The sequence below is a fragment of the Cricetulus griseus genome, chromosome 2, assembly GCF_003668045.3.
Source record: "Cricetulus griseus strain 17A/GY chromosome 2, alternate assembly CriGri-PICRH-1.0, whole genome shotgun sequence".
Classification (NCBI taxonomy): domain Eukaryota; kingdom Metazoa; phylum Chordata; class Mammalia; order Rodentia; family Cricetidae; genus Cricetulus; species Cricetulus griseus.
In genome coordinates, this window is record NC_048595.1 from 152,453,770 (window position 1) to 152,477,935 (window position 24,166).

At 41.7% G+C, this 24,166-nt stretch overlaps 1 protein-coding gene across 1 annotated transcript in view; it reads left to right on the forward strand.

Moving 5' to 3' along the window:
* The first annotated feature begins 797 nt into the window (after positions 1 to 797).
* Positions 798 to 24,166, forward strand: part of Ca8 (carbonic anhydrase 8) — a 90,469-nt gene continuing 67,100 nt past the window's right edge. Inside the window, exons 1-3 of the mRNA XM_027398894.2 lie at positions 798 to 897; positions 1,647 to 1,838; positions 16,203 to 16,327. Of these exons, the coding sequence (XP_027254695.1) occupies positions 798 to 897; positions 1,647 to 1,838; positions 16,203 to 16,327 (417 nt within the window). The remainder of the gene's footprint in view (positions 898 to 1,646; positions 1,839 to 16,202; positions 16,328 to 24,166) is intronic.

The following is a 24,166-nucleotide window of genomic DNA, read 5'->3' on the forward strand; positions in this document are numbered from 1 at the left end:
TTGCTTGGGAGCAGTGTACGCAGTAAGGTGAGTCTGAAGCAGCACCCCGGACTTAGAAAGTGGAATCAAACACCCTGTTTCCTTGTCTTTGAAATACATTTAGTAAAGACCTCCCAAAGTATACCTACTTCTTGATGCTAAATTCGTCCTTTTCTTTTCCTGAAATGTTTGTAGGAGTTTCTTGAGGGAAAAAATGCTATGCACATTTTCACTGTGCTCTAAGGACGAATTAAAAAGTAAAACCAGCTCACAGGACAGCGACCCAGGCTGTGGTGGTGCATTCTTGCAACCCCAGTGTTTACGAAGTTCAAGGTCATTCCTTTCTCCACAGGGAGGAGTTTGAAGCCAGCCTGGTCTCCTTGAGACCCTGTCTTACAAAATCAAGCCCCAACAAAACTAACGGGTAAATGATGGGGAATAAACCCTTTGACCACAGTCTTATTGAGTTCTCGGTCTTCAATGCCCTTCCCATGCCAAGGCCACCCATCCGCTCATTTCAGGACATTGCCTGGAGCAAGGTGAGGCGCCCGGGCCAGGCGGGTCCTGGGGTCGCGCTTGGGCGCAGCAGGCTTCCTGGGGTGCAGCCACCCCAGCTCGGCTTTCTGCTGGCGGCTCTGTTGGGGGGGGGAGGAGGGAGGGTGTTAGTAGGGGGCGGGTCTTCAGGCCAGACACGCCCCCACCGGCCTTAAAACGCGCCAGCCTGAGTCCAAGCCGCCGCTGCTCGCGCTCGCGGGGACTGCCACGCTCCGCGCGGCCCCCAGCCCCGCGCCTGCCGCACCCGTGCCGCACAGCTGCCCATGGCTGACCTGAGCTTCATCGAGGATGCAGTTGCCTTCCCCGAGAAGGAGGAAGACGAGGAGGAGGAGGAGGAGGGCGTGGAGTGGGGCTACGAGGAAGGTAGGTTCCTGGGGCTGCTGTCGCTGCTTCTCTGCCCGGCGCGGTCCGGCGCCTTCCTCTCCGAGGCTGCCCGTCCGCAGTTCGCACCTGCTGCTCTCAGGCAGCCCAGCCCGGAGCAAACCTAGTTGCTTCCTAGTCTTGAGAAGTACAACCAAATGCGCCAAATGCGTCCCGAATTCAAGCTGGGTCAGTGTTCTTGGAGACTTTAAAAGGAGTTTCCTAAATCTGTCCCGGAAGCCCAGGACTCCTAATAGACATTAGTGCCCATGTTTACTGTATACAGAGGGAAAAAAGCGCAAAGGAGTCCATAAACATGTGCATGGGATACTGTATTTGCTTTTTAAACAAGTGTTGCTACTCAGCACCACAGGGTTTCTGCTGTCTCTGAGCATGTTGAACATTGCAGATATTTTCTAAGTATTGCATGTAATTGAACTGATGAGCAGAGGAAATTCTTGTGGCGTTTTTTCTGATCACTTAAAAATGACTTACGTTTCCCAAATCCCTAAAATCAAGGCATCTGTGTGCACAGATATAAACACACAGTAAAGAATTTCGTGTGTGGTATTATAAATATAAACAGATCACTCACATAATGAATGTAAAAACCCATACACATTTCTCATATTTCATTTATATATAGATGGTAGTCATAGCTATAATATCAAGGATTATGAGTTTTTATGTTATATTTTATTGTTGCTAACTTAAACAAAACCTATTCTCAATTTTTGTTATTTTCTCCTCAGGTGTTGAGTGGGGCTTGGTGTTTCCCGATGCCAACGGGGAGTACCAGTCTCCTATCAACCTAAATTCCAGAGAAGCTAGGTACGATCCGTCGCTGCTGGATGTCCGTCTGTCTCCGAATTACGTGGTCTGCAGGGACTGTGAAGTCACCAACGATGGACACACCATTCAAGTTATCCTAAAGTCAAAATCAGGTATTTTGGAAAGTGTGTTTCTGCGCTTTTGTGAGCAAGTGGACAATCTCTGATTTAACTTACAGGGTCTTAAAGGGGGCACCGATGCAATTTCTATCTTCATAGTTCTTTACAAGATGCATTTTCTGGGAATTATATTCTGAAATAGCTGTGAAGGGCTAAGAGGGTGAAGTGATGGCTGTCTCAGCTGGCTGTTCTCCCAAAGCTGTGCCTGGAGCCGCCTCTGTTGCTTGAACAAACATTTACCGAACTGTGGGGAAAGCAGTACATACACAGGCATGTTTATTTGAGTTTTTTTTTTTTCTGTGCATCTTGTTCAAAATTATTGATTAGCTGAAATCATTTAATTATAATTCTTCGTTTTTCTGGTTTGTGAAACCAAAGATCAGAATTTATTGATGTTGTTCATGTTCAAGATAAACTTTTCAAATTAAATTTCCCTTCTCTATTAATGTCAAGAATGATTTTAATAACAGTTCAACCCAGCCAGATATTTAAATGGAAACCTAGCTGGATATTTAAATGGAAGCTTAGCCAGATATTTAAATGGAAACCTAGCTCTTGGTTTTGTTTAGTTTTACACACCCTTCTTCGTGAACCTAGTTGAAATGGATCTGAAATGGTTTGTGGAAAAATTAAATTTCCAGGGAAATTGGTTTTCAGCTTAATTGTAGGAGAGATGAAAGCAGATTAAAAAAACAAGCATTAACATTGTGTTTTTCAGGGGGATAATGACCGTTTTCCTCCTGGAAAGAATGGAACATTAGAGTATGTTGGATGTTGATGTGAGCTTTAATAGGCTGTGCTTACGTTAACTTCAGATTGATAGGGTAGGTATTTTAAATCATAAAACCTTTAGGTCTGACATTAGGCAAGGAAGGTACGGATTTCTTCCTTTAACTTATCATGTTTCGGCACTTTATTTGAAATCTGTGAGATAGAACATGTATTCTTTGAGGCTGTTGTAAGTTTAATCAAGGTTGTGATGGCTCCTGAAGCACAGTCTGTGTTTTGTATAGAGTTAGTATATTTCTTCCTAAGTTCCTCCTATGTCTTGGAGATGTTTACCTCTGGCTATGGTATATTTTACATTACCATATACTTGGTATACTCCTTTGTCCTTTTCCTCCTCTGACTTCCACTCCTGAGTGGTAGGAAGAACCACCTGTATTTCTGTCCTGCTCCAGGTTTTGTCCTCCAGTCCTCTGGGACTTTCCTCCCTCACATGCTCTGTTCTCTTTCTGTCACTGCAGTAATTTCTCCTTTTCAATATTTCAGCAAACTTAAAAGTTAATTGGTGGTGTGCATGGTGGCACACACCTTTAATTCCAGCCCTCCAGAAGCAGAGGAAGGTTGATCTCTGTGAGTACAGGCTAGTCTGATCTACATAGTGGACACTTATCTAAAAAAGACAAGTAACTGAAAAAAACAATGTCTTGAGTAGTTTATTACCTTTTTTAGGATATTTCAGCTTCTGTAAACTCTGAACACCATTATTTATTTAAGGAAGTATTTTCTTTATCAAAATGGAATACAGACATAATTTGAATAGTTGGCTATTTCTTTATTTTCTCTACCTCTAGCTACAGCCTATCTCACTCCTCCTACAACTTGTTTTTCTCTAGCAACAACTACTTTGAATCTCTAAGAATTATTTTTTGTTTGCTGAAGTCATAATATAATTTCATCATTTCCCTTTCCTTTCTCCAAACCCTCACATATACCTTTTCTTGCTCTTTTTCAAACTCATGACCACTTTTCATTAATTGCTGTTATATACATATATGTAAATTTATGTACATATATATTCCTAAATATATAAGTACAATCTTCTCAGTCTGTATGTACTTAGATGTTTGTTTTTGGGGCTGAACCTTTTTAAATGGCTTCTCTTTATTTCCTAATAACATGTGTATGTTATTCTGATGTTTAAGAGCTCTCCGGGCTCCCTGCTGTGGAAGGGGAGGCGGTCTTAAAAGCCTCTCCTGTCCTGGTTTTGCCCCACATGCCTAAATTATGCAGTTAGTAAAATTAATACTCAAAACATTATTGCTATGACCTTGCACCTGCCATTTCTGCTCAAGACTATATTCTGTTTCCTTTATAGAACAATGTTTTCTCCTGGAGTTACTGTATTTTTGGGTATTTATTTTTAAAGTTACCTAACAGGAATTCACTTTTAACTCTGACACATGATAGGTCCTGTCTCAGGACATTCAAAGGCACCGAATCGTCCTTCCTTCCCTCCTGTCCTTTTTCCTGCCCCTTGGAGTTGTTCCTCTCTGTCTGGACTGATGCTGAAAAGTTAACACATACCCACTTTTCATTTTTGCTCTCACATTTTTAGTTTCTAAAACTTGGTGCTGATAGTTTGCATTAATTTCCTTTTGAATTTCACTATCAGTGTTTCATGGAAACAAGCCCTTGCTTCGTTCTTTTCTGTTGCCTTCTGCCTGGATTTTGCTTGTTCTGGGTTCTTTCTCCTCAGTTCAGTTCTAACTTTTCATTTTGGAGGTTCTTGTCAAACAATGATCTGGCTCTCCACTGCTACCTAAGAATGACTCTAAAGTGTGCTCTAGAAGTTCAGTGAACAGAGGCAGAGGCTGTGCTCTGGTAATGTGGTCAGTGATGGAAGCAGACAGTGACCTGGCTGTGCTGGAGAGGTAGTTCTGGAGGTTGGCTCAGTGTTCTTGGAATTTACCTGCTTGTTGTTTCTGCTTTTTGGGGGAAGGGAGGGCTGGCCTACATGTGGACATTTGCATTTGGGCTGTTGTTAACAGCCAAGAGAGTATCACCACATGCTATGTTCCTATTCTCTATTCCTCTGCCAGGGACAGTAAAGGCAGCTATTTGACTATGGAGAATGTGGTGTAGAGTGAACGACTCTTTTTAGAGACCTTCATTTCCTGCTTGCAGTTTCCCACTCTGTGCTTCCACCCATATCCAGGCATACCCAATGCCCCTCAGTTCTGAGTCTGTCCTGATGTCTTTTTCCTTTTGGCTGCTATGACAAAATACATTAGACTATTTGATTGATAAATAATATGAGTGTTTTAGTTAGTTCTTATTGCTATGAAGAGACACCATGACCACTGCAACTATTACAAAGGAAACATTTAATTGGGTGGCTTATGGTTCAGAGATTCAGTCCATTGAAAGTGGGACATGGCAGCATATAGATACACATGGTAGAGAGAGGTAACTGAGAGTTCTACATCTTGATCCAAAGGCAACAGGAAGTAGTCTATCTCACTTGGTGTAGCTTGAGCATAGGAGACCTCAAAGCCCACCCTTAACAGTGACATACTTCCTTGAACAAGGCCATACCTATTCTAACATGGTCACAGCTTCCACTAATACCACACCCTCTGGGGACCAGTTTCTTTCAAACCACTACAAGGAGTTTCTGTTTTCCAGTTCTGGAATCTGGGACTTCTCAGCTTGGGGTGTGTGCAGATGCAGCATCGGAGGAGAACCTGCTCTGCTGCATAGACATCACCTCATTGCTGTGTCCTCAAGTTGCAGAGGGCAAAGGGAACACTCTTGCCATTCTCCAGGGCAGGAAGCTATTCACCTAAGCATCTCTAACATGACTGCACTGGGGAGCTAGCTTCAGGAAGCCATGTCCTATGGTGGGTGTGCCTCCAGGGGGCATCTCTGCTGTAATTTCCGTTTTACTAAATCAGAATTTCAGGCAACTAGCAGCTTCCTTAGTTTCTTTGGAAACCAAGCATTTTTATGCTGCTTTTAAATTCTACCCTTGGTCATTCTGCCCTTGCACATTCTCTTCTTTTGTGTAGTGAGGCTTGAGGAGGGAGGGGAGCACTTCTTGTCTAATTGGAGGTGTTCCCTGGTAACGATGTGATGTCTTTTAAACTTCATTCATTTATTTATTTGTTGGTTATTTTGTTTTTGAGATAGGATCTCAGTAAGTTATCCAGTCTAGCCTGAAAATCACTATGTACTGGAGATGGTTTTGAAGTCCTAGCAATCCTCCTGCCTCTCTCACATGCTAGGATTATACTCACATGCTTTAAAAAACATTGTTTTAATTATTATTTTTTATTAGTGCACGCACATGCACCGCACGCGCGCTCGTGTGTGTGTGTGTGTGTGTGTGTGTGTGTGTGTGTGTGTGTGTGTCTTGATGGTTTGTGCATGAGGAGGTCAGAGGACAATTTTATGATTCTATATCTCCCTCTACCTTTACATGGGTTCTTGGGATCAAATTCAGGTTATCAGGCTTCACAGAAAGTGCTTTCACCCGAAGAGTCATTTTTTTCAGGTCCACAAATTATCTTTTTAAAGTAAAAAATAATATTAATATCATAAGCACAACTTTCTCTTTTAGGAATTAAATCTGACTTTTTATTACTTACTGTTGAGAACTTAGTTTCTTTGAGGATATTTGTGGTGGTAAACAGTCATTTTTCTTTCCTTTTTATTTTTTTCCTGTGTTTATTATTAAAAACAAAACATAACAAAACAAAACAAAAACTCACAAAGAATTACCCCAAATGATGACACAATTTTTATAGTATGATTGCAGTGTTTATGCTTCATAAACCAAAAATGTTAGTGTCATCCTAGTGATGCAGTTCCTGCGTATAGTTACATCTGGAAACTCTGCCTTACGGTGAACTGGAGCATTTTTGATCCCAGCCTCTCTACCGTGTAGCTCTTCTGAGACTTTCTCAGGCTGGGGCCACTGATCATCTCCCTCATGCTCTCCCCAGTGGGAACTGGGAAAACCTATCAGACTCGCGCTGTGCTGTCTTTGAAATGAGCAGTGTGGAAACAGTCTAGCTGGTCTCCGACACAGTCACTTGAGGGTTGTTTTAGTTTTGACTTCTTTCTCCCTGCCAGTTCTTCATATCAGCCTTAGCATACTGTCTAGCTTCCTTCTCGAGGCTCCTCTCACACAGGCATTACAGTCTAGAGACTGCTGCTTCGTTTTGTGTTATTTCTGTCAATGGACTGGCTCTACATTGCGTACGTACCCCTCTGCAGGTTGGGACAGCCTCTGCTTGAACTGCCAAGGGAAGGAAAGTCAGTCCTCTCCGAGAGACACATTCTGCACTTGAGCAATTCCACAAGTCAGAAAGTTCTATGGCTTCCCCATGGTGTCTAATTTAGAGCATATGTATCAGGTTTTCACAGGCATCCTTTGGAACATCACTGTCATTCCATCAGGCAGGTGGCATTTTTCCTTTCTGACCTTGTTGCTGTTTCTCATTTATGAATTCTTGTCCTTAGCCTGACTTCTTTCTAGCCAGCTTTTATTAATTTAAATTAGCCCATCTACCTTTTGACGGTGGGCTTTTATCTTTCTCTGTATACCTTTCTTTACTTATTATTCTGTTAGTTGCTGTGTAACTGGGTGGGCTGTCCCCTGATATCCTCTTTCCTTCTTTTCTCACTCCTCCATCTCTTCTTCCCAGATTTTTCCTTCTATTTATTTTCTGTGCCTGCCAGCCATTTCTCATGCCTAGCTATTGGCTGTTCAGATTTTTATTAGCCCAATCAGGTGTTTTAGGCAGGCACAGTAACACACCTTAGCAGAGTTAAAATGCAACATAAAAGAAAGCAACACTTCTTTGCGTCATTAAACAAATGTTCCACAACATAAACAAATGTAACACATCTTCAACTAATATTCTACAACATGACACACGTTTCTTCAACTCCAGGTAAATCCTGTTGTTCATCTCTCAAAACTTACTGATTGTTTACCACAGCAGTATAAACTCTCCTGTCTGTAAGGGCTAAGCAGACACTCTCAGCTAGGAGAACAAAAGACTGGAAATAGCTACTGGCTGTGTGATTTACCTGTGGTGTTGGGAGTGGAGGGCCTGGATGGGGCATGCCTGGTCTACCAGATGTCCAACGTGTCAAGAGAGGCTGGAGGTGCATTTGTGCAGCAAACATACTTGTTCTTTGGCTTCCTCTGTTTGGCAGAATGCAGTTGGCAACATTATATTTTTATCTTATGCAGAGAGTTGCATGCTATGGGTATGGTAAATATAAGTTAGAGACAAAGCTATGGAAGGGAGATTGTTCAGGGGAAATAATTAGAGAAGGATTTGGGGGAGGAAGTAGGATCTTGAAGGGTGAATATGCTTGAGAATTGGTGAGACAAGGAGAAGATAGCTGCAAAAAGGACAAGGATGTGGGGACAATGTAGAGATGATGGTATAAGGAAAGGCAAGTCTTTTAGCACACCTGAAAGGTGTATTTGTGGTCAGGGGCTTAATGGGAAATACAAGGGTGAGGGTGTGAACAGAGGTACCATGAACAGGGTCTAAAGAACAGGACTTCTCCCCCATAGGAGTCGTAAGTAACAGATTGACCTAGGGAAATTAACATGGCAGCACAGGCTGAGTTGGGATGTAGGAGAGACTAGGATATACTTAAATTTCGGTACCCAGTGGAAAAGTAGTGCTGACACGGGGCTTTATTGAGGTGTAATCTGCAGAGTTCTGGTGATTAGTGAGTGTAAGCAGTAGGGGAGAGAAGGGAAGGCATAGAGATGGACAGGAGTGGAGACCTTGAGACAGGGTCCTCTCACCATCTGTCTTTGCTAGGCCTGCTCAAAAGTGGCAGAGTTCCACTGTGCCAGGAGTCTGGCCCATTTTCATGACCTACCAGTGATGACTTGACCAGGCCACTTGCACCATCATCCCTGGGGCTGAAGAAGTTGTCTAAAGCTGTCACATACGTAGTTTGATTTCTTATCAGGACTGATGAATGGCAGGAACCTTCACTTATGAGATATGCAGACTAAAGAAAATTTAATATATTTATATGAAAAATAGCATACATATTAAAATATAATGACATTTATTGTCAGTGGATATGTTCTCAGATCCCATAGATTGTGCTAATCTCTCTATATACTGTTTTTCTTGTTATATATACTTATGATAAGGTTTACCTTATAAAATAGTTATAGTACAAAATTAGCAGCACTATGTAGTAATTATAAAAAGTTATAAGCACATACTGGAATAAAAATTATGTGGATGAAGACTATATGTTTGAAATTCCTGATTCAGTACTTTCAGTTTGTGGTTGAATGAAGGAAATGGAAACCATAGAAGGTGACTACAGATGAGGATAGGTTTCTGATGGGAACACCTGAGGGTGTGTTACACTGCCCAAGCCCATGTAATAGCACATTACTCCATCTGATTACAAAGGGTAAACACTTGGTTTTTATGAAACATGGTCTTGCAATTAGCCCAGGCTGGACTCCAGTTCTTCATCCTCCTGCCTCAGTCTCTGAATGCTGGGATTTCAGGTGTGCACCCTTTGTGGCAGTAAAGACATTTTTTAATTGGTCATCAGCATATGAGAAACTTCTAATCACTCTAGATCATTTGTGCTACCCACTGTAACTTTGTATACCAACTTTAACTAGAAATGTTTACTTCTGGGTCTTTTATAATTCTCAGTCTAATTTTAGGCTACGCCATCATTTCTAACCCTATCTCCTTGGTATAGAGACTCTGCCCACTGCTGACTTATGGTTTTCTTCTTAGAACACATGTGTACTACTTGGTATCTTGAATCTTTCCCAGGCTCTTCTTCCTGCATTGGCTGCTGTTTTCTATCAGAATACAGAATAATATTAGCATATTCTTCAAGACAGCTTTGTTGATATTCTAAGAAGTCTTCAATGAATCTGTGCATGCTACCTGGTTTTTGTTTGGCCCTAGCTGGGTGTCCTCCAACTGTCCAAATATTCTCTTCACTGTCTCTGATACATCTTGTTGGGAACAGTGTTCAGGTACTGGGGATGCCAGGCTTTACTAGAGATGCCTGTCTGCACTGGGGTTCCTGTCTGTACTGCAGTCTGCACTGGGGAGGCCTGTCTGCACTGCAGATGCCTGTCTGCATTGGGGAGGCCTGGCTGCACTGGGGTGCCAGACTGCTGCTGAGGTTGGATTCTTTTGCTTTATCTACCCTGTGATCATCCCACTCAAAATGGGTGTTCAGTTTAAATGAAATGTGAAGGAATTCTCCAGCCACTGCTTTTGAATTACATGGTAAATTTGTTTTCATCAAAGGATTATGAGGCTTAGAACAGGTTTAGGTAAATGTTTGTTCATCAAGTTGTCACGATTCTCAGATTTTATAGAGCATTCATTTGGGAACTCTTACGGTGTCTCTTAAGCATCATACTGGGGTCCATTAAGGACAAATAAGAAATGGGGGACCAGTAGCAATGACATCAACTAGTTGCAGATTTTTCTCTCACTTTATCATTTCCTTCTCCATTTCCTTTGTCTCTGTAAGGAAATGCAGCGTGTCATCAGAGGCATCTCTGTTATTTCATTGTAATTTCATTAAAATTGATGTCATCTCAACAAGGAATCTGCCAAGCAGTGTCCAAGCATCACTGTCCAGAGCAGTGAAGTGGGAAAGCACCCTGCTGGGTTGATGGTTTTCCTTATAAACAACATCTGCAGCAAGGGAGTGTAGTATCTTTAGAGGATTTCCCTGGAAGGGGTCAGAGTGACAGTTTATTTTGATGTAAACAGTCAATCTTGACGGATGGATAGGAAACAAATTTACTTGGCACCTCAAACTAAATTCAATGCTTTGTCTTTTTTTCTTTTAATGGCGGTGTGTGGCCACATGGTATTAGTATGGCTTACTTTTGGGTTGCTAACCAGCAGCAAAAGTGAAAAATACCCAGACCCTGGCACCTGGACAAGGACCTCTGTGCCTCCTCTTCATGAGGACTGACCTAGTATTAGTACCCCCTGTGTACCCCCTCCTGTGTACCCCCATACCTTCCCAGCATGTGCCGTCCATGAGGATCCTGTTGCTTCATTATAATTTCATGGAATACAATTAACTGCAACTAATAAAAACTGCCACACAATGGCCAAGTATTTCTCGGCAGTGTTTGATCTCCATGAGTAGACAAGTTCAATTTCCATCTAAGTGGATGTGAGGTCCAGGAAGCTAGTGATTTTGTCTGTTGTAAAGGTCAGTTTCATTGATGAGGGCTTAGAACTACATCTATCTGTGGTACAAGAATAAATACTTATCATGTAGTTAGGAGGTATTCTGGTTCAGTAGAGTGGTAGTGTTTGGTATTCCTCCAAGATCTGACCACACTAGGCCCTGGTAGTTGACTAGATTTCCAGTTCCAGGAATGATTACAAGCTTGTTGAGTGGGCCTTAAGGCTAGTTAGAGAGTGGTTGGTTACTGCCAAGGTATTAAACCCTTAAGGTTTTTGTTTCATGTTGGTCATTGTTGCAATTTATAGGCATCATAGTTGCATTGGAGTATTGGTTGCTTCTGTCCCTTTGAAGCTTGCATGGTGCCTTTTGGTACCATGAAGACTAGTCCTCAGGGAGGGGCTTTCAGGTCAGATTCATCTCAGGTCCTCTGGGCCCTGTGTTCAAAGTACATGGTATCTTTAGCAATTGGGACTTACCTCCCACCTCTGGGAGCCAACCAAGGGCAACAACAACAGTGTAGGTTTTGGAAGAGTCTCCTGGACAACCTTGACTCAGAAAGGGCATCTCATGTTTGGTGTTGAGGCTTTTGTTAGATAGTGTGTGGCTCTTTTGGGGATTTTTTTATTTAATCTGTATACTATACACAAGTTTATATGCATTATATGTAATTTTGGGAAAATAGTGAACATCATGATTTCTTATGAGCTTTCCAGACATCCTTACTGTTGTTTTACCCCCTCTATTATTTATTTATCTCCATTCTTCCCCTAGTTAAAATTACATTCCATTTTCATATTTCCCCTTTAAATTATTTGGACCCTGCTATTCCCCTGTCTGCTCCTTCCGCCCCATCAATGGTGTCCCTGTTCTTTCCTGGTTAATGCAGTTACTCAAGGTTATATAATCACATTGGAAGACTTGGAGCTGATGGCTGTTATTAATGTGTTCATGTTTATGTCTTTGACTTTGTTCTGTTGGTTTACATGTCTGTTTTGTGCCAGTACCATGTCATTTTTATTACAATGACTCTGTGATATATCTGGAGATCTGGAATGGTAGCCCCTCCAGCATTGCTCATTTTGCTCAGGATTGTTTTGTAACCTGAGTTATTTTGTTATTCCATAAAAATTTTAGGATTGTTTTTTTCTATTTCGGTGAAGAATGAGACATGGATTTTGATTGAGATTGCATTGAATATGTAGATGGCTTTTGACAGAATGGTCATCTTTACAGTAATAATTTTACCAATCCATGAGTTTGGGATGTCTCTCTATGGTATGGTGTCTTTCTCTGTCCTTTTCTTCAGAGATTTAAAGTTTTCATTGCAGAGGCTGTTGACTTCCTTATTTAGGTTTATTTCTAGATATTTTATTTTCTTGGAGGCTGTTTTGAACAGGAATGTGTCCATGACCTCTTTCTCTGTATATTTATTGTTCATGTAAAGAAAAGCTATTGTTTTTTTGCAAGTTGATTCTGTATTCTGCCATACAACATAAAATAATAATTTGCAAGACCCTCAGTATTGGTCATTTTGATCTTATAGTTTTGAAAGGTGGATTTGTTTGTTGCACTGAAATCCACATCAAAGTCAGTTGTATTACTCTTTTCCATGATAAATAGTATTTTCTATAGTAGTTTTCTAAATGTGTGCCCATGTGTATCCTAGGAAAGGGGTTCAGGTAAATAGTTTAATTGCTTTTCTTATTTCTTTTTTATGCCTAGTTTTGTTTTGTTTTTTTTTTTTTGAGACATGGTTTCTCTGTGTAGCTTTGGAGCCTGTCCTGGCACTCACTCTGTAGACAAGGCTGGCCCTGAACTCACAGAGATCTGCCTGCCTCTACCTCCTAAGTGCTGGGATTAAAAGCATGACCACCACTGCCCAGCCCTTTTATGCCTAGTTTTATGATACTCCTTTTTTTTCCATAGCAACATAGATCTCAGCCTCTTCCAAGATACTTTTATTGCTTTCCTTTAAGGATGGAGAGTTCCAGAATTTTCTCTGAAGACTGGAGTCAGGTCTGTGCTGTGCATGGTGGCGGTGATGGGGATGTGTTTTCTTCAGATGATGTTGGCTGAGGTGCTGTGAGAGACCCCTCATTTTCTCTCTGGTTTGGGTGACAGAGTATATAGAAGGTAGACTTCTGATTTCCTTCCTTGTTTTTTTCAAGATGGAATTTGGACCATCAGTGGAAGGGACCAAGTGGGAGTGCCTATCCAGAATCTAAGACCCCCTTCTTGAAATGAAAGCCTTGAACACAGCCTTCAACTTGTCCTTACAGAGGAGAAAGGCAGAGCAAGTCTACAGAGCTCTGAGTGCCTGTAAACCTTTCGATTCATGCATTTACGTTTGTTTTCATTGTGGTTTGAAAAGTCTGGTAGAATTTAGTTCTCAAAGGAGAGCCTAGACTTTAGAAATCTAGGCTTAGAGAATGTGTGTGTGTGTGTGTGTGTGTGTGTGTGTGTGTGTGTGTATGTATGTATGTATGTATGTATGTATGTATATATGAGATCATTCTCATAAGGCAGTAAAATTTAGGTCTCTGTTCCTAACTCAACCCCATGGTGGGTTAGACTCTGACCCTGGGCTTTGTCTGGGCTTTCTAACAGGGTGACTGTGACAGACTGCATTGGTCCCTCAAGCTCACCTTTTCCCTCTGTCCATAGGCATAAGAACAGTAACCCTAGGAATATGTTGTGATGGAAGGACTCTGAGTTCCCATGCCATACTCTTATTCGGCTGGCCATACATTCTGCCACTGTACATTATATTTTTCATGTCCACTTGCAGAAATGCAATCTTTCCTGGATACTCTTTCCTCCAGAGTTGGTTGAAAGATGAGAACCAAACTTGTAAGCCACTCTCTAGGACTGGATGATGAAGGGGTTAGAGTCTCCCACTTTTACAACTAATTTAGGTTCAGTCCTCTGAGAGGGACAAACAGTTGTCTCTCCCAACAAAGGGCCAATTTTCAACAAATTACATTCAGGGCCAAGGGTGAAAACTGGAACAAGGCCTGAGTTAGTCTCCTGCAGTATCTCAAGGCAATGACCAAATAGGGAAAAATCCTCTAACGTATACCCTTGGAACTTGACCATACAGGCCCAAAGATGAAAGAATTGTAGCTCTAGCTAGCCCCTGCCAGCCCCAGCCAATCAGAAATTATTATGTAACTGCCACTTGCTAAGCCAATCATAGACAGAATGACCTAACTATTCCTGAAACTCCCCTTGGCTGTGCTTAAAGGGAGTCTACATGCTCCTCTCAGGGTTGTTGCCATTTTGTACAGGTGAAAGACCCTACATATACTGGTATAGTAAATAAACCCTCTTGCTGCTTGCATATGTGTCTGGTGGTCTTTGTGGGCCAGCTTGAGGACCCTAACACATGATGTGTGAGACAGCTTCATCTTGCCTCTGTTTCCTGTCATGTTGTTTCTTCATGTTCTCTTTCTAATTTATATTCTGGCGGTATTGCAGGCAGATCAACATAAACCCAGTTAGAGCAGGTTCTTAGGTAAGAATTAACCAAACGAAAGACACTGCTGCCCCAGTTCACTTTCATATCTGTTGCATTTGAGAGTGATGATGAAGCTGATCCCAGACAGGTCGCAGGGTCTCAAGTGAATAGCACTCTGTTCATTGACCCTTCTTCTAGGGTGTTGGCCATGAAGGTTGTCAGCTATTGTGTAAAAGACCCTGAAAATTCGTAACTGGTGTTGTTTTTGAATTAGGAGTTCCTAAAGGAGAAACACAAGCATTGAATTAATCTTTATTTTCATTGAAATTAGCCATTGCTTTGTAATACACTTTATTTCAGTATTTTACATAGGCTCTTTCTAGGGGCTATTACAACAGTGATGAAGTTGCTTAAGTGCAGTTTGTCATGAAGATGTGTTTTTCTCCATACTTTGGTGTGTCCTTGTTTGTGTCCTGAATCATACTCAGAATTGTGTGCACTAATGGGACCTGATAGGACTGATGCTAATATTTGTAGCACAGTTTCAGTCCAGGAGTAGGCAGGGCAGTACATGTGACGTGCTGAATGGTCGTTGGTTTTTAAAACTATGATTTAATAATAGGTTGTATTTATTTTCTAATTTTATTTTTTGAGACAGGGTTTCTCTGTGTAGCCCTGGCTGTCATGGAACTAGCTCTATCAACCAGGCTGGCCTCAAACTCACAGAAATCTTCCTGCCTCTGCTTCCCACATGTTGGGATTAAAGATGTGTGCTGCCACTGCCTGGCATTATTTTATTTTATTTGAGAGAGAGAGAGAGAGAGAGAGAGAGAGAGAGAGAGAGAGAGAGAAAGGACACATGTTACATGGTGTAGGGGCTGAGGAGGCCAAAAGTATGTTGAATCCCCTGGAGCAGGAGTTACTGAAGGTTGTGGGCCACCCCATGAGGGAGCTGGAAACCAAACTGGGGTCCTCTGCAGAGCAGCAAGTGTTCCTAACCACTGAGCTACCTCTCCAGCCTCCATTGGTTATATTAATATTAATTCTTCTTGGAAAATTTTATCAGCTTATACCTTTCCTCTGATTGAAAATCTGCTAATGCCAGTGGGTGACCTAAAGATGGGGCTTAGTTCACTGATAGCTCTTTGGCAGAGTACTGATTAGTCCCATGACCACATTCTTGTTTCTTGATCAGTGCCCAGCTTAAAAGTCACAGTAAGGGGACCAGAGAGATGACTCATTGATTAAGAGGCAGTACTACTCTTGCAGAGGACCCAAACTTGGTTGCCAGCACCCACATGAGGGAGCTAGTAACTGACTGCAACTCTAGCTCTAGGGAATGTGACACCCCATTCTTGCCCCATGAGCACCTGCACATAATTCAGAATTTTTTTTTGAAAGAGTCTCAGAAGTATTTTCCTTATTTATTCCTGGACTTAAAAAGACAAAACAATTTAAAATATACATAGTGTAGGGAGACACCGTAAGCACGCCTCCTAAGGGCGGGCTACAGGTGTGCTTGGCCACGCCTGTCAGGGTGTGGTCAAGGGGAGGTCAGGATAGGTTCTTAAAGGGCTACAGACACATGGGGACCCCTTCTCTCTGGCCTCCCTGCCTTGCTGCCTCTGGACATGCTCTGGCTTGCGCTTGGCTGGTATTTATCTGAATAAAGGTGTTTTGAATCTATAAACCTTCTCCATCTTCTTCATACATAGTATTACCAAGGTCCCACCTGAGAAGCAAGCATAGGAGTTTTAGTGAAATCTGGACAGAATTTACCTCAGTTGTAATTTTTTTTTTCATTTTGACTTTGCAGATTCAGTCTTTAGAGCTCAGGGCAGCTTCTTGGGTCAACAACAACAGCACCCTCAAGATGCCTCTTGTGTATAAAGCTGTGTCATCATTCAGCACTATCATTTTTTTCTTTCCAGTTCTGTCAGGAGGACCATTGCCTCAGGGACATGAGTTTGAACTGTATGAAGTTAGATTTCACTGGGGGAGAGAAAACCAGCGTGGTTCTGAACACACGGTGAATTTCAAAGCTTTTCCCATGGAGGTAAGAATAATAATCTTGTAAACATCTCATTACTTACTAAAGAATTCAATAATTTACTGAAAATGCTTGTTTTGAAAGTAGCTGTGTAACTCTTGAATTTTATGTTTGTGCTAAGAGAAGAGTGCCTCGTGAATATCAGCTTGGGGCAGCTAATGAGGTTACCTGCCTATTTCCTGGGCCCAAAGTACACAGGGGGATGGGCCACAGAATGATGAGCACTCATGCCTCCTCAGGTCATAGAGAACACACACACACACACACACACACACACACACACACACACACACACACACACACACACACACTCCTGACTGTAGTATTCCCTACAGCAATTCTTTCTTCGTGAATTCATATACATTCTTTAATTCCCAGTTGAAGTTTCATGTTTCCTATTGTACTTTTTCTGGGTTCCTTGCCTAGGTGGAATTCATCAATCCCTTTCTAATCTTCCAGTGGCCTTGATAGTTTCCTGTCATGTGCTCATCCCATGGATGGACACATGTGGAGTCCACTGACTTCTTTGGCTGTGGTATTTTGAGGACAAGGTCTACTATTCATTCCAATGCTGACCCTTGTCATGTACCTACTGCCAGGCTCATCACAAAGTGCATGAGTGAATGTCCCTGTTGGTGCCCGACTTGTTTGTATTTCTTTCCATAAGAAATCTTAGTTCTCCCCAAGAAGCAGATGTTCACTGGGATCTAAGGGCCTCCCTCCGTCCCTCCATCCCTCCTTCCTTCCTTCCATCCCTTCCTCTCTCTGCCTCTCCCTTCCTCCCTCCCTTCCATGCTTGTTGTTTTAATTATTTTCCAAGGCCTTACACCCTAACTATTACAGGCTCAACTTCACCTCTATGCAGAATCACATAGACAAACATCTAGTGGATTTTCTGATTTGATACCTGGCAGATATTACAGAATAAAGATTATCTAACACCTTTTGAGAAAGAACTATTGTGAGGCTTGCTGCATTACTAGGCTCCTTTCTCTGTCATCCACACTGTAGGTGTGCATCATATTAAGTATGTACCCACTCCTGGCCAGACGCCGTGTGTAGATATGCCTCCATAATTTGAAATCACTACTGGATAATTTTATATCCACCATATGTGGACTGGACAGGATCACATTGGAATATTTCTCAGCGTTATTTTAATAATTGCTTACAAATCCCCTCAGAAGCTCAAGATATCCATTTCACTAAAAAGAAACCCAAGCTTTAAAAGTGAAATATGACATGCTTCAAGGATGGAGGAAAAACCTGAATGGCAGTGTATTGAAGAGCACGTGACGTGTGCCTCAGGAATTCAGGAAGAGAGGACGGCCTCATGATTCTGTTGAGAAAGGTTCCATGTGCCTCCTTGCTCTTTGCTCTTTTCTTTTTTCCCCTCCAAGATGTAGAGACATCCTCTCATTTCTGCTGCTTTAAAAAACGTTTCATATTACCCTGGCTCCTGTCATGCCCTCGGAGTACCTGAGAAAGAAGAGTTGCCCATCCAACACCAAAGAGGAAGTGAAGACCTCATGCCTAGCAGCAGGATACAGGGGGCAGGTCAGAGGTGGGGACAGGACTAGTGCTGATCTCCTGTTGGGGTTCGAAAGTCCTTGTCATCATTTTGTTCTCATCAGTCCTCAAAGGTAGAGGTACAGGGGGAGATTGCACAATGGAGCAGCTCGAACCACAGACAGGATTCCGTGTCTCTGCTCGACACAGTTCACAGCCTTGGGGAGGTTTCATTATATTTTGGGGTCAGCGGTCTGTGCCCTCTCTGGGCAGTCAGATAGAATTTCCTGACCCAATGTTTAGTCACTTGGTGGTGTTTGAACTGCTCCATCCCATTTAGCACAGGAAACGGTTTATTTTGAGTGAAGATTAAATTCCGCAGTGAGGCTTTGCTTCTGAAGGGATATTTATATTTGGGATAATGGAATTACTGGCTTTATTTTTCCAAAGTCGTTAAGGAGTGATTCTTGTATTCTTTGTTATCCTAGATTATCTTGGATGTGATCTGAGGGAAAATACTTATATCAGTCATCTGTCATTTGCTTGGACTGTATTCTATTTGTGTGTAAGTGCTGTGGCTTTGCAGGATTTAGAGGAATATTGCTGCACCACAGCTCTTAAAAATAAAGGATATTGGGCCTAGAGAGATAGCTCTGTGCTTAAAAGCACCCACTAATCTCACAGAGGACCCAAGTTTGGTTCCCAAGCACCCATGTCATCTGACTTTCAGCTCCTTGTAACTCCAGCTTCACCCTCTTCTGACCTCCATCACCACTGCCTTCATGTGTATTCTCTATCTTTCTCTCATCTCCTCCCTCCTCTCTCTCTCTCTCTCTCTCTCTCTCTCTCTCTCTCTCTCTCTCTCACACACACACACACACACAATTAAGAATACAAATTAACAATCTTAAAATAAAATCAAGGCTATGGATAAGGCTTTTAAGTGGAAGTCTCTCCTGAATATTATTAAACATTTTCTTTGAAAATTTCATACAGAATATTTGGATTATATTTGCCTTCCCCCATCTCCTCCCAGATCTTGTTTTTTTTAATTTCTAGAATATCTTTTATTATATCAGTCCTGTGACTAGCTCTTAGAATTATCTGAATGTGTCAATTCTTCTTTATCATTAATTAATTTTGCTCTTTATTTCATACATGTATATAATGCATCCTAATTATTCTCCCCTCATTCTGGCTTATTTCCCTCCCACCTCTGTCCTATAGATCTCTTTACCAAACTTATGACTTCTTGTTTCATTTTCTTATTCATTGTGTTTAACCAGGGCAACATGTGTCACTCTGGTTTAGAATTATCCATTGGCTTGTGGGCTCACTAGTGGATATGCAAGGGAAGACAATGTCTTCCCCTTCCCAGAAGGTCAGTAGACAATAGCTTTTCAGTAATGGGTAAGGCCCATAAGGTCCTCCCTCATCCATGGCTGACTGTTGGCAGGGCTAGTCTTGGGCAGAACTTGTGTGGACAACCTCAGATGGTGTGGTGAGTTCATATTACAGTTGGCTAGATGACATTTCATAACCTTTCTCCCTATCATTATTCTGCTTCTACATTCTTTCTTCATCCTCTTTGATGTTCTATGAGCATTAGAGGGGGGTGCTTTAAATGCTTATTTAGGGCTGAACCTCTCCTGTCGCTTATTTTCAACATCTAGGGCAGTCATGAGTGTCTGCATTCACCACCATTCTCTTCCAAGAGAGGCTTCTCTGATTAGGACTGAGAGCACCATTTGTCTGGGTTTAAACATATTTAGGAGACAGTGTGTGCACTTGGCTATGCACCGTTAGTAAGTTATTCCCTAGCTCTATATCTCATTAGGCATGGGGTTTTGACCAGGTGCTTGTGGTATTAGGCATGGATTTCTGCCTGTGGGGCAGGCCTCAAATCCAGTCAGCTTATTTGGTTTCCTCCATAACAGTTGTGCCTTTGTCACACAGGACGGTACATCCTGTCTGGCTGGTTAATATTGTAATTTGTAGGGTTCCTCCCCTAGGTGCCTGTGTAACGCCTTCTGGAACTTTACAAGCTCACTATCTCAGTTCCAACCTGGTTTCTCCACATCCTACAACTTTTTTTTCCCTTTGAGGCAAGGCTATAGCCTAGTCTGACTTTGAACTTAAGTTCAGGGGCATCCTGTCTCAGCTGCCTGAACTCTGAGAGTACAAACCATGGTGGGTTTAGGTCAAGCATTTCAAAACCTCACTATACTCTTTTTGTTTCTCTCATTGCACTCCAGTTGCAGGAGTGTCGTTGGGGATGGGCACTGATTCTGCAAAGATTAGCACTCTGGCTGGAAAGTCTCTGGTTTAAGAATGTCTTTGGTGGCAGGCCAGTGGTGGTATAGTACAGGCCCTTATCTTTATTTAGGCTATATTTAAGAAGTTGCTCTTACTCCATGTACTCTGAGAGGGCTAAGTGATGATGATGATGAGTTGCATACCTGCTGTTTATGGGATGTTGAGTGCAGTAAGAAAGGACATTCTCTTGCAGAATAGAGACCTTTACTTCTCAAGAGTCCTTGCCCTCCTGCCCCCTCCACCCTCAGACATGTGCTAGCTCTATGATGTCCTTCATTCCCCTTTCCCTCCAGGGAAGTGGGCTGTCTACCATTGAAATGCAGCCTTGGTACAAATGACCTGTTTTTTATAGTCACTGCTTCCAGGCAATTTTTGTATTTCCCTGAAAAAGGACATACTTCTTTTCATCATCACTGTTTTTTATTGCTCTGAAGAGATCCCAGGAACAGCTTGCCTGGTTAACAGAGAAATTATGGGTGAGTATTTTGCTGCTCACATAGAGCTTCAGATCTGTGAATGTTTCCTAAGAGGACTGTCCACTGACTTTCAAGGAAATGTAATATGGAGACTTTATGGCAGAATATGGTGAGAATTAGACATAGAGACTCAATAATTAAAGCATTGAAGATTTTAAAGGTACTCCTGAGATCAGCTCTCCAAATGCCTAACGCACAACAAAGCTCCGAGGGCTGGAAAGGGTCTAGTATCACCAAATGTCTGTTGGAAACCCAATATTTGGTGTTGACGAGGCATGGAGGCTGGTTAGTCCACTTAAGGGAATGTTGTCCTCCTAAAGGCTCTTCTTAATAGTGTATCATATGGATACAGAATACACAGGTCATTCCTGAAGGCTACCCTGTGAAGGGTCATTGTTTCTAAATCCATCTCAAATGCAGAGACAATGGGGAATTGGATGGAGGTTGTGGCACTTAAAGCAGGCTATGAAACCAGAATCCACAGTGGATTAGTGAAGGTAAGGGCTGTGGTGTTGCTAAAGTGGAACATTTGCTGTACCTGGAGAATGGGTTACTTAATAGATGCCTGGCTCTGCCTTCTTTGCCTCTCCTATATTTGAAGACAGAGGCAGCTAGATCCCAGGTCAGAACTCTCAGAAATATCCAAGAATTAATGTCTCCTTCAAGGAGAATGCCTCCCCAACCATTCTGATTCTTTTGAACTGAGGTAGCTATGGGTGAAAAATTCTGCCATTCAGAGGGATTAAGATTGCTGCTTAGAGAAATTCTGCAATCTGAACATTCACCTTCCCTGACCAGCTTTATTATTTCCAATGAAGTTTTATTATGTTTCAAAGAGAAATAACATCTTTCCTCTGAATATAATAATTATTATTTGGTATTCTGGCATCCCCCATGAGGCTTGCATATTGAGCTAAAGTGACCACTGCCTCTCCAGTGGTCACAGCTGTAGAAACTCCCTCTCATTCCAGCAACAAAAAATGTTATGTTTCCAGAATTTTACCAAACACTTACCTTTCTTACTCCAGTGAAAACAATGGTCTCTGCTTTGGTGGTTTACCTTTTCATTTAAAATATTTTTGTTTGTGCAGAAAGCTACCAGATTACTGAATAGATGATACAGTTATGATGTTGAGCAAACAGAAGTGTTCTTGCAGCGGCACTGCACTATGAGGAGCCCACCCTTCCTCCCAATCTGACCTTCCACTTGGAAGTTTCCTTTGATTTTTCATATGTAAGCAATTCCTTCTTCATCACTGTTTGAAGACACACAGAGGGTTGTTTTGTCAAGCTAAATTCATAAGAAGCATTTCTATTTCTGGCTGATACAAAGCAAATCATTGTAGATCAATAATATTCATGGGTCGTTATAAACTTAAGTTCTAGCAGACTAATGGTCTGTAGTGAATTATGTCTCATCTCAGTATGTTTGCAGATAATAAATATTGATTTCAGTATTTAGTGTGTAACAGAGCAGCTGTCTCTCAGCTTACATCACTTCATGCATACCTTTTATCCATCCATCCATCCATCCATCCATTCAATCATCCATCCATCCTCTATTCATCCATCCATCTGAAAATATGTTCCAAAACCTACTATTTAGGCCTTTGACTAAATAGTGGAGAGATGATGATTGATGCAATCTGAAGCTTGTAGTTCATCATATAATGGGGGTGTCTTAATGCAATGTTTTGTAATGTGAATCCTTCCCACTTTTGTCCTAAAAAGGAGTATTTATATATAAATATTTAGCTATATATAAAAATATAACTATTTCTGTGATTTAGAAAGGACTCACCCTTTAACCTGTTCATACAATATTCGAATTCTGACCATTAGAAGCTAATGATAGTAGTACTCCTTAAAGACATACATGAGAATGTGAACATCATTCGAGATACAGATGTTTGCTAACCACACAGAATATCAACTAGTGAAGGAAAGACACTGTGCCGCCTGGCATAACGCGGGCGCAGACTGCTGTGGGCTAAATTAATCTCAGTCACCCAATGAAGTTAGAACCAGTGAGATTTAGGATGGAAAGCCATAAAGGGAAGAGTAAAGAAGGGAGATTCGTCTGGGAACCATGGGCAGTCTGACAGGAATGAGAGGCTCTTGGTTTCATCTAAGTTCTTCAGTCTTGGATAAGCTAGTGAACTGAGCTGTTTCCAAGTTCCGTGTTCCTGTGTAATAGGCAGGAATTTAGCTCAAAAGTTAGCAGATTCAGCCCTTCTTTAATCCAATGACTCGAAAGAGATGGGGAATATCAGGGGTGATGGACCTCAGAGTTGTGATGATAAAATCTTTGTAGTTACTGCAAGTAAGACATACAGAATATATGGAGGGGGGAAAAAGTAGTAACTTCTTCTTCAGTTGAATATATTGACATTTATAATTCAATGACTAGGCTTAATCAGTATTCATCCTAAGGCCCTCTTTCCTGATTATGTAGGAAAGGCCCTCTTTCCCTCTTTTTGATTATGATTATTAAGCATACATAAGAAATAGAATTTCCATCATTAGCTGTCACTAATCTAGAGGCAGTAGGGCCTGGGAGAATGGAGCTGATAAATGAGGTGGACTAAAGTCTCATGCAATAGCCAACTTTATTCAGAGCCTCAGACACTTTATACACTGATAGTTAAGAAAGGTCACATGAGTAAAGGTCTCATGAATTCAAGCTGTATACAATCCTTGTATACAGGGACAAGCCACACATGGCACACAGTGGTAGCCTGTATCCTTAACCTCAGTGCAGGGCCACAGGAATAAGTGGATTCCTGGAGCTCACTGATTCAGTGCAAAGACTTGCCTTAAAAAAATACGGTGGAGAGTGATTGATGAAGGTACCCAGTGTTGACCTCTGGCCTCCGTAGGCACATGCACAGGTCATACACACATGTGTGTAAACAGGATCGTGCATATCCCCAACTAAATATAGACAATAGTGAAAGCATTAAGAATACCATCTCCTCAGTTTCTCCTATGATGGTAGAATATGTTGTTATTAAGTATGGCCTGGTATTTATTCTGTTTTCTGAAAACATTCCACAACCATAGTTATCTGTATTTGATATAAAGGTTGTCATGTAGGGCTATGGAGTTACTCTGTAATTTAGAAGCCCCAAAAGATTAAAAACATAGAAACTCAAGTTTGAAGTTAAATATAAACATTAACTACAAATGGAAGATATTTAAGGTCATCTATCAGGAGGCCTTTCCCTTTCATTAATGTCTGTTTTTGGAGATCCCACAGCAAGTAAATTCTCTGAACCCCACCTAACAAGTCTTCTAGATGAAATGAACTATTCAGTGGAACTGTTTTATAGGCTCCAGAATTAGTGTATTTTTCCTGGAATATTCCTGAGAACTCTACATTGGCGAATTTCAGTGAGGAGACCCTGTGGAGAGGTCCAGTCTCCCAGGCTGTTCTCTGAACTGTTAAGAGATTGGGCACTATGAAGATCTTCAGATGGACTGTAAGACATCACTTTTGCCATGGATGGAAGCACACTGGAGTCAGCACATGTGAAGCAGGAGA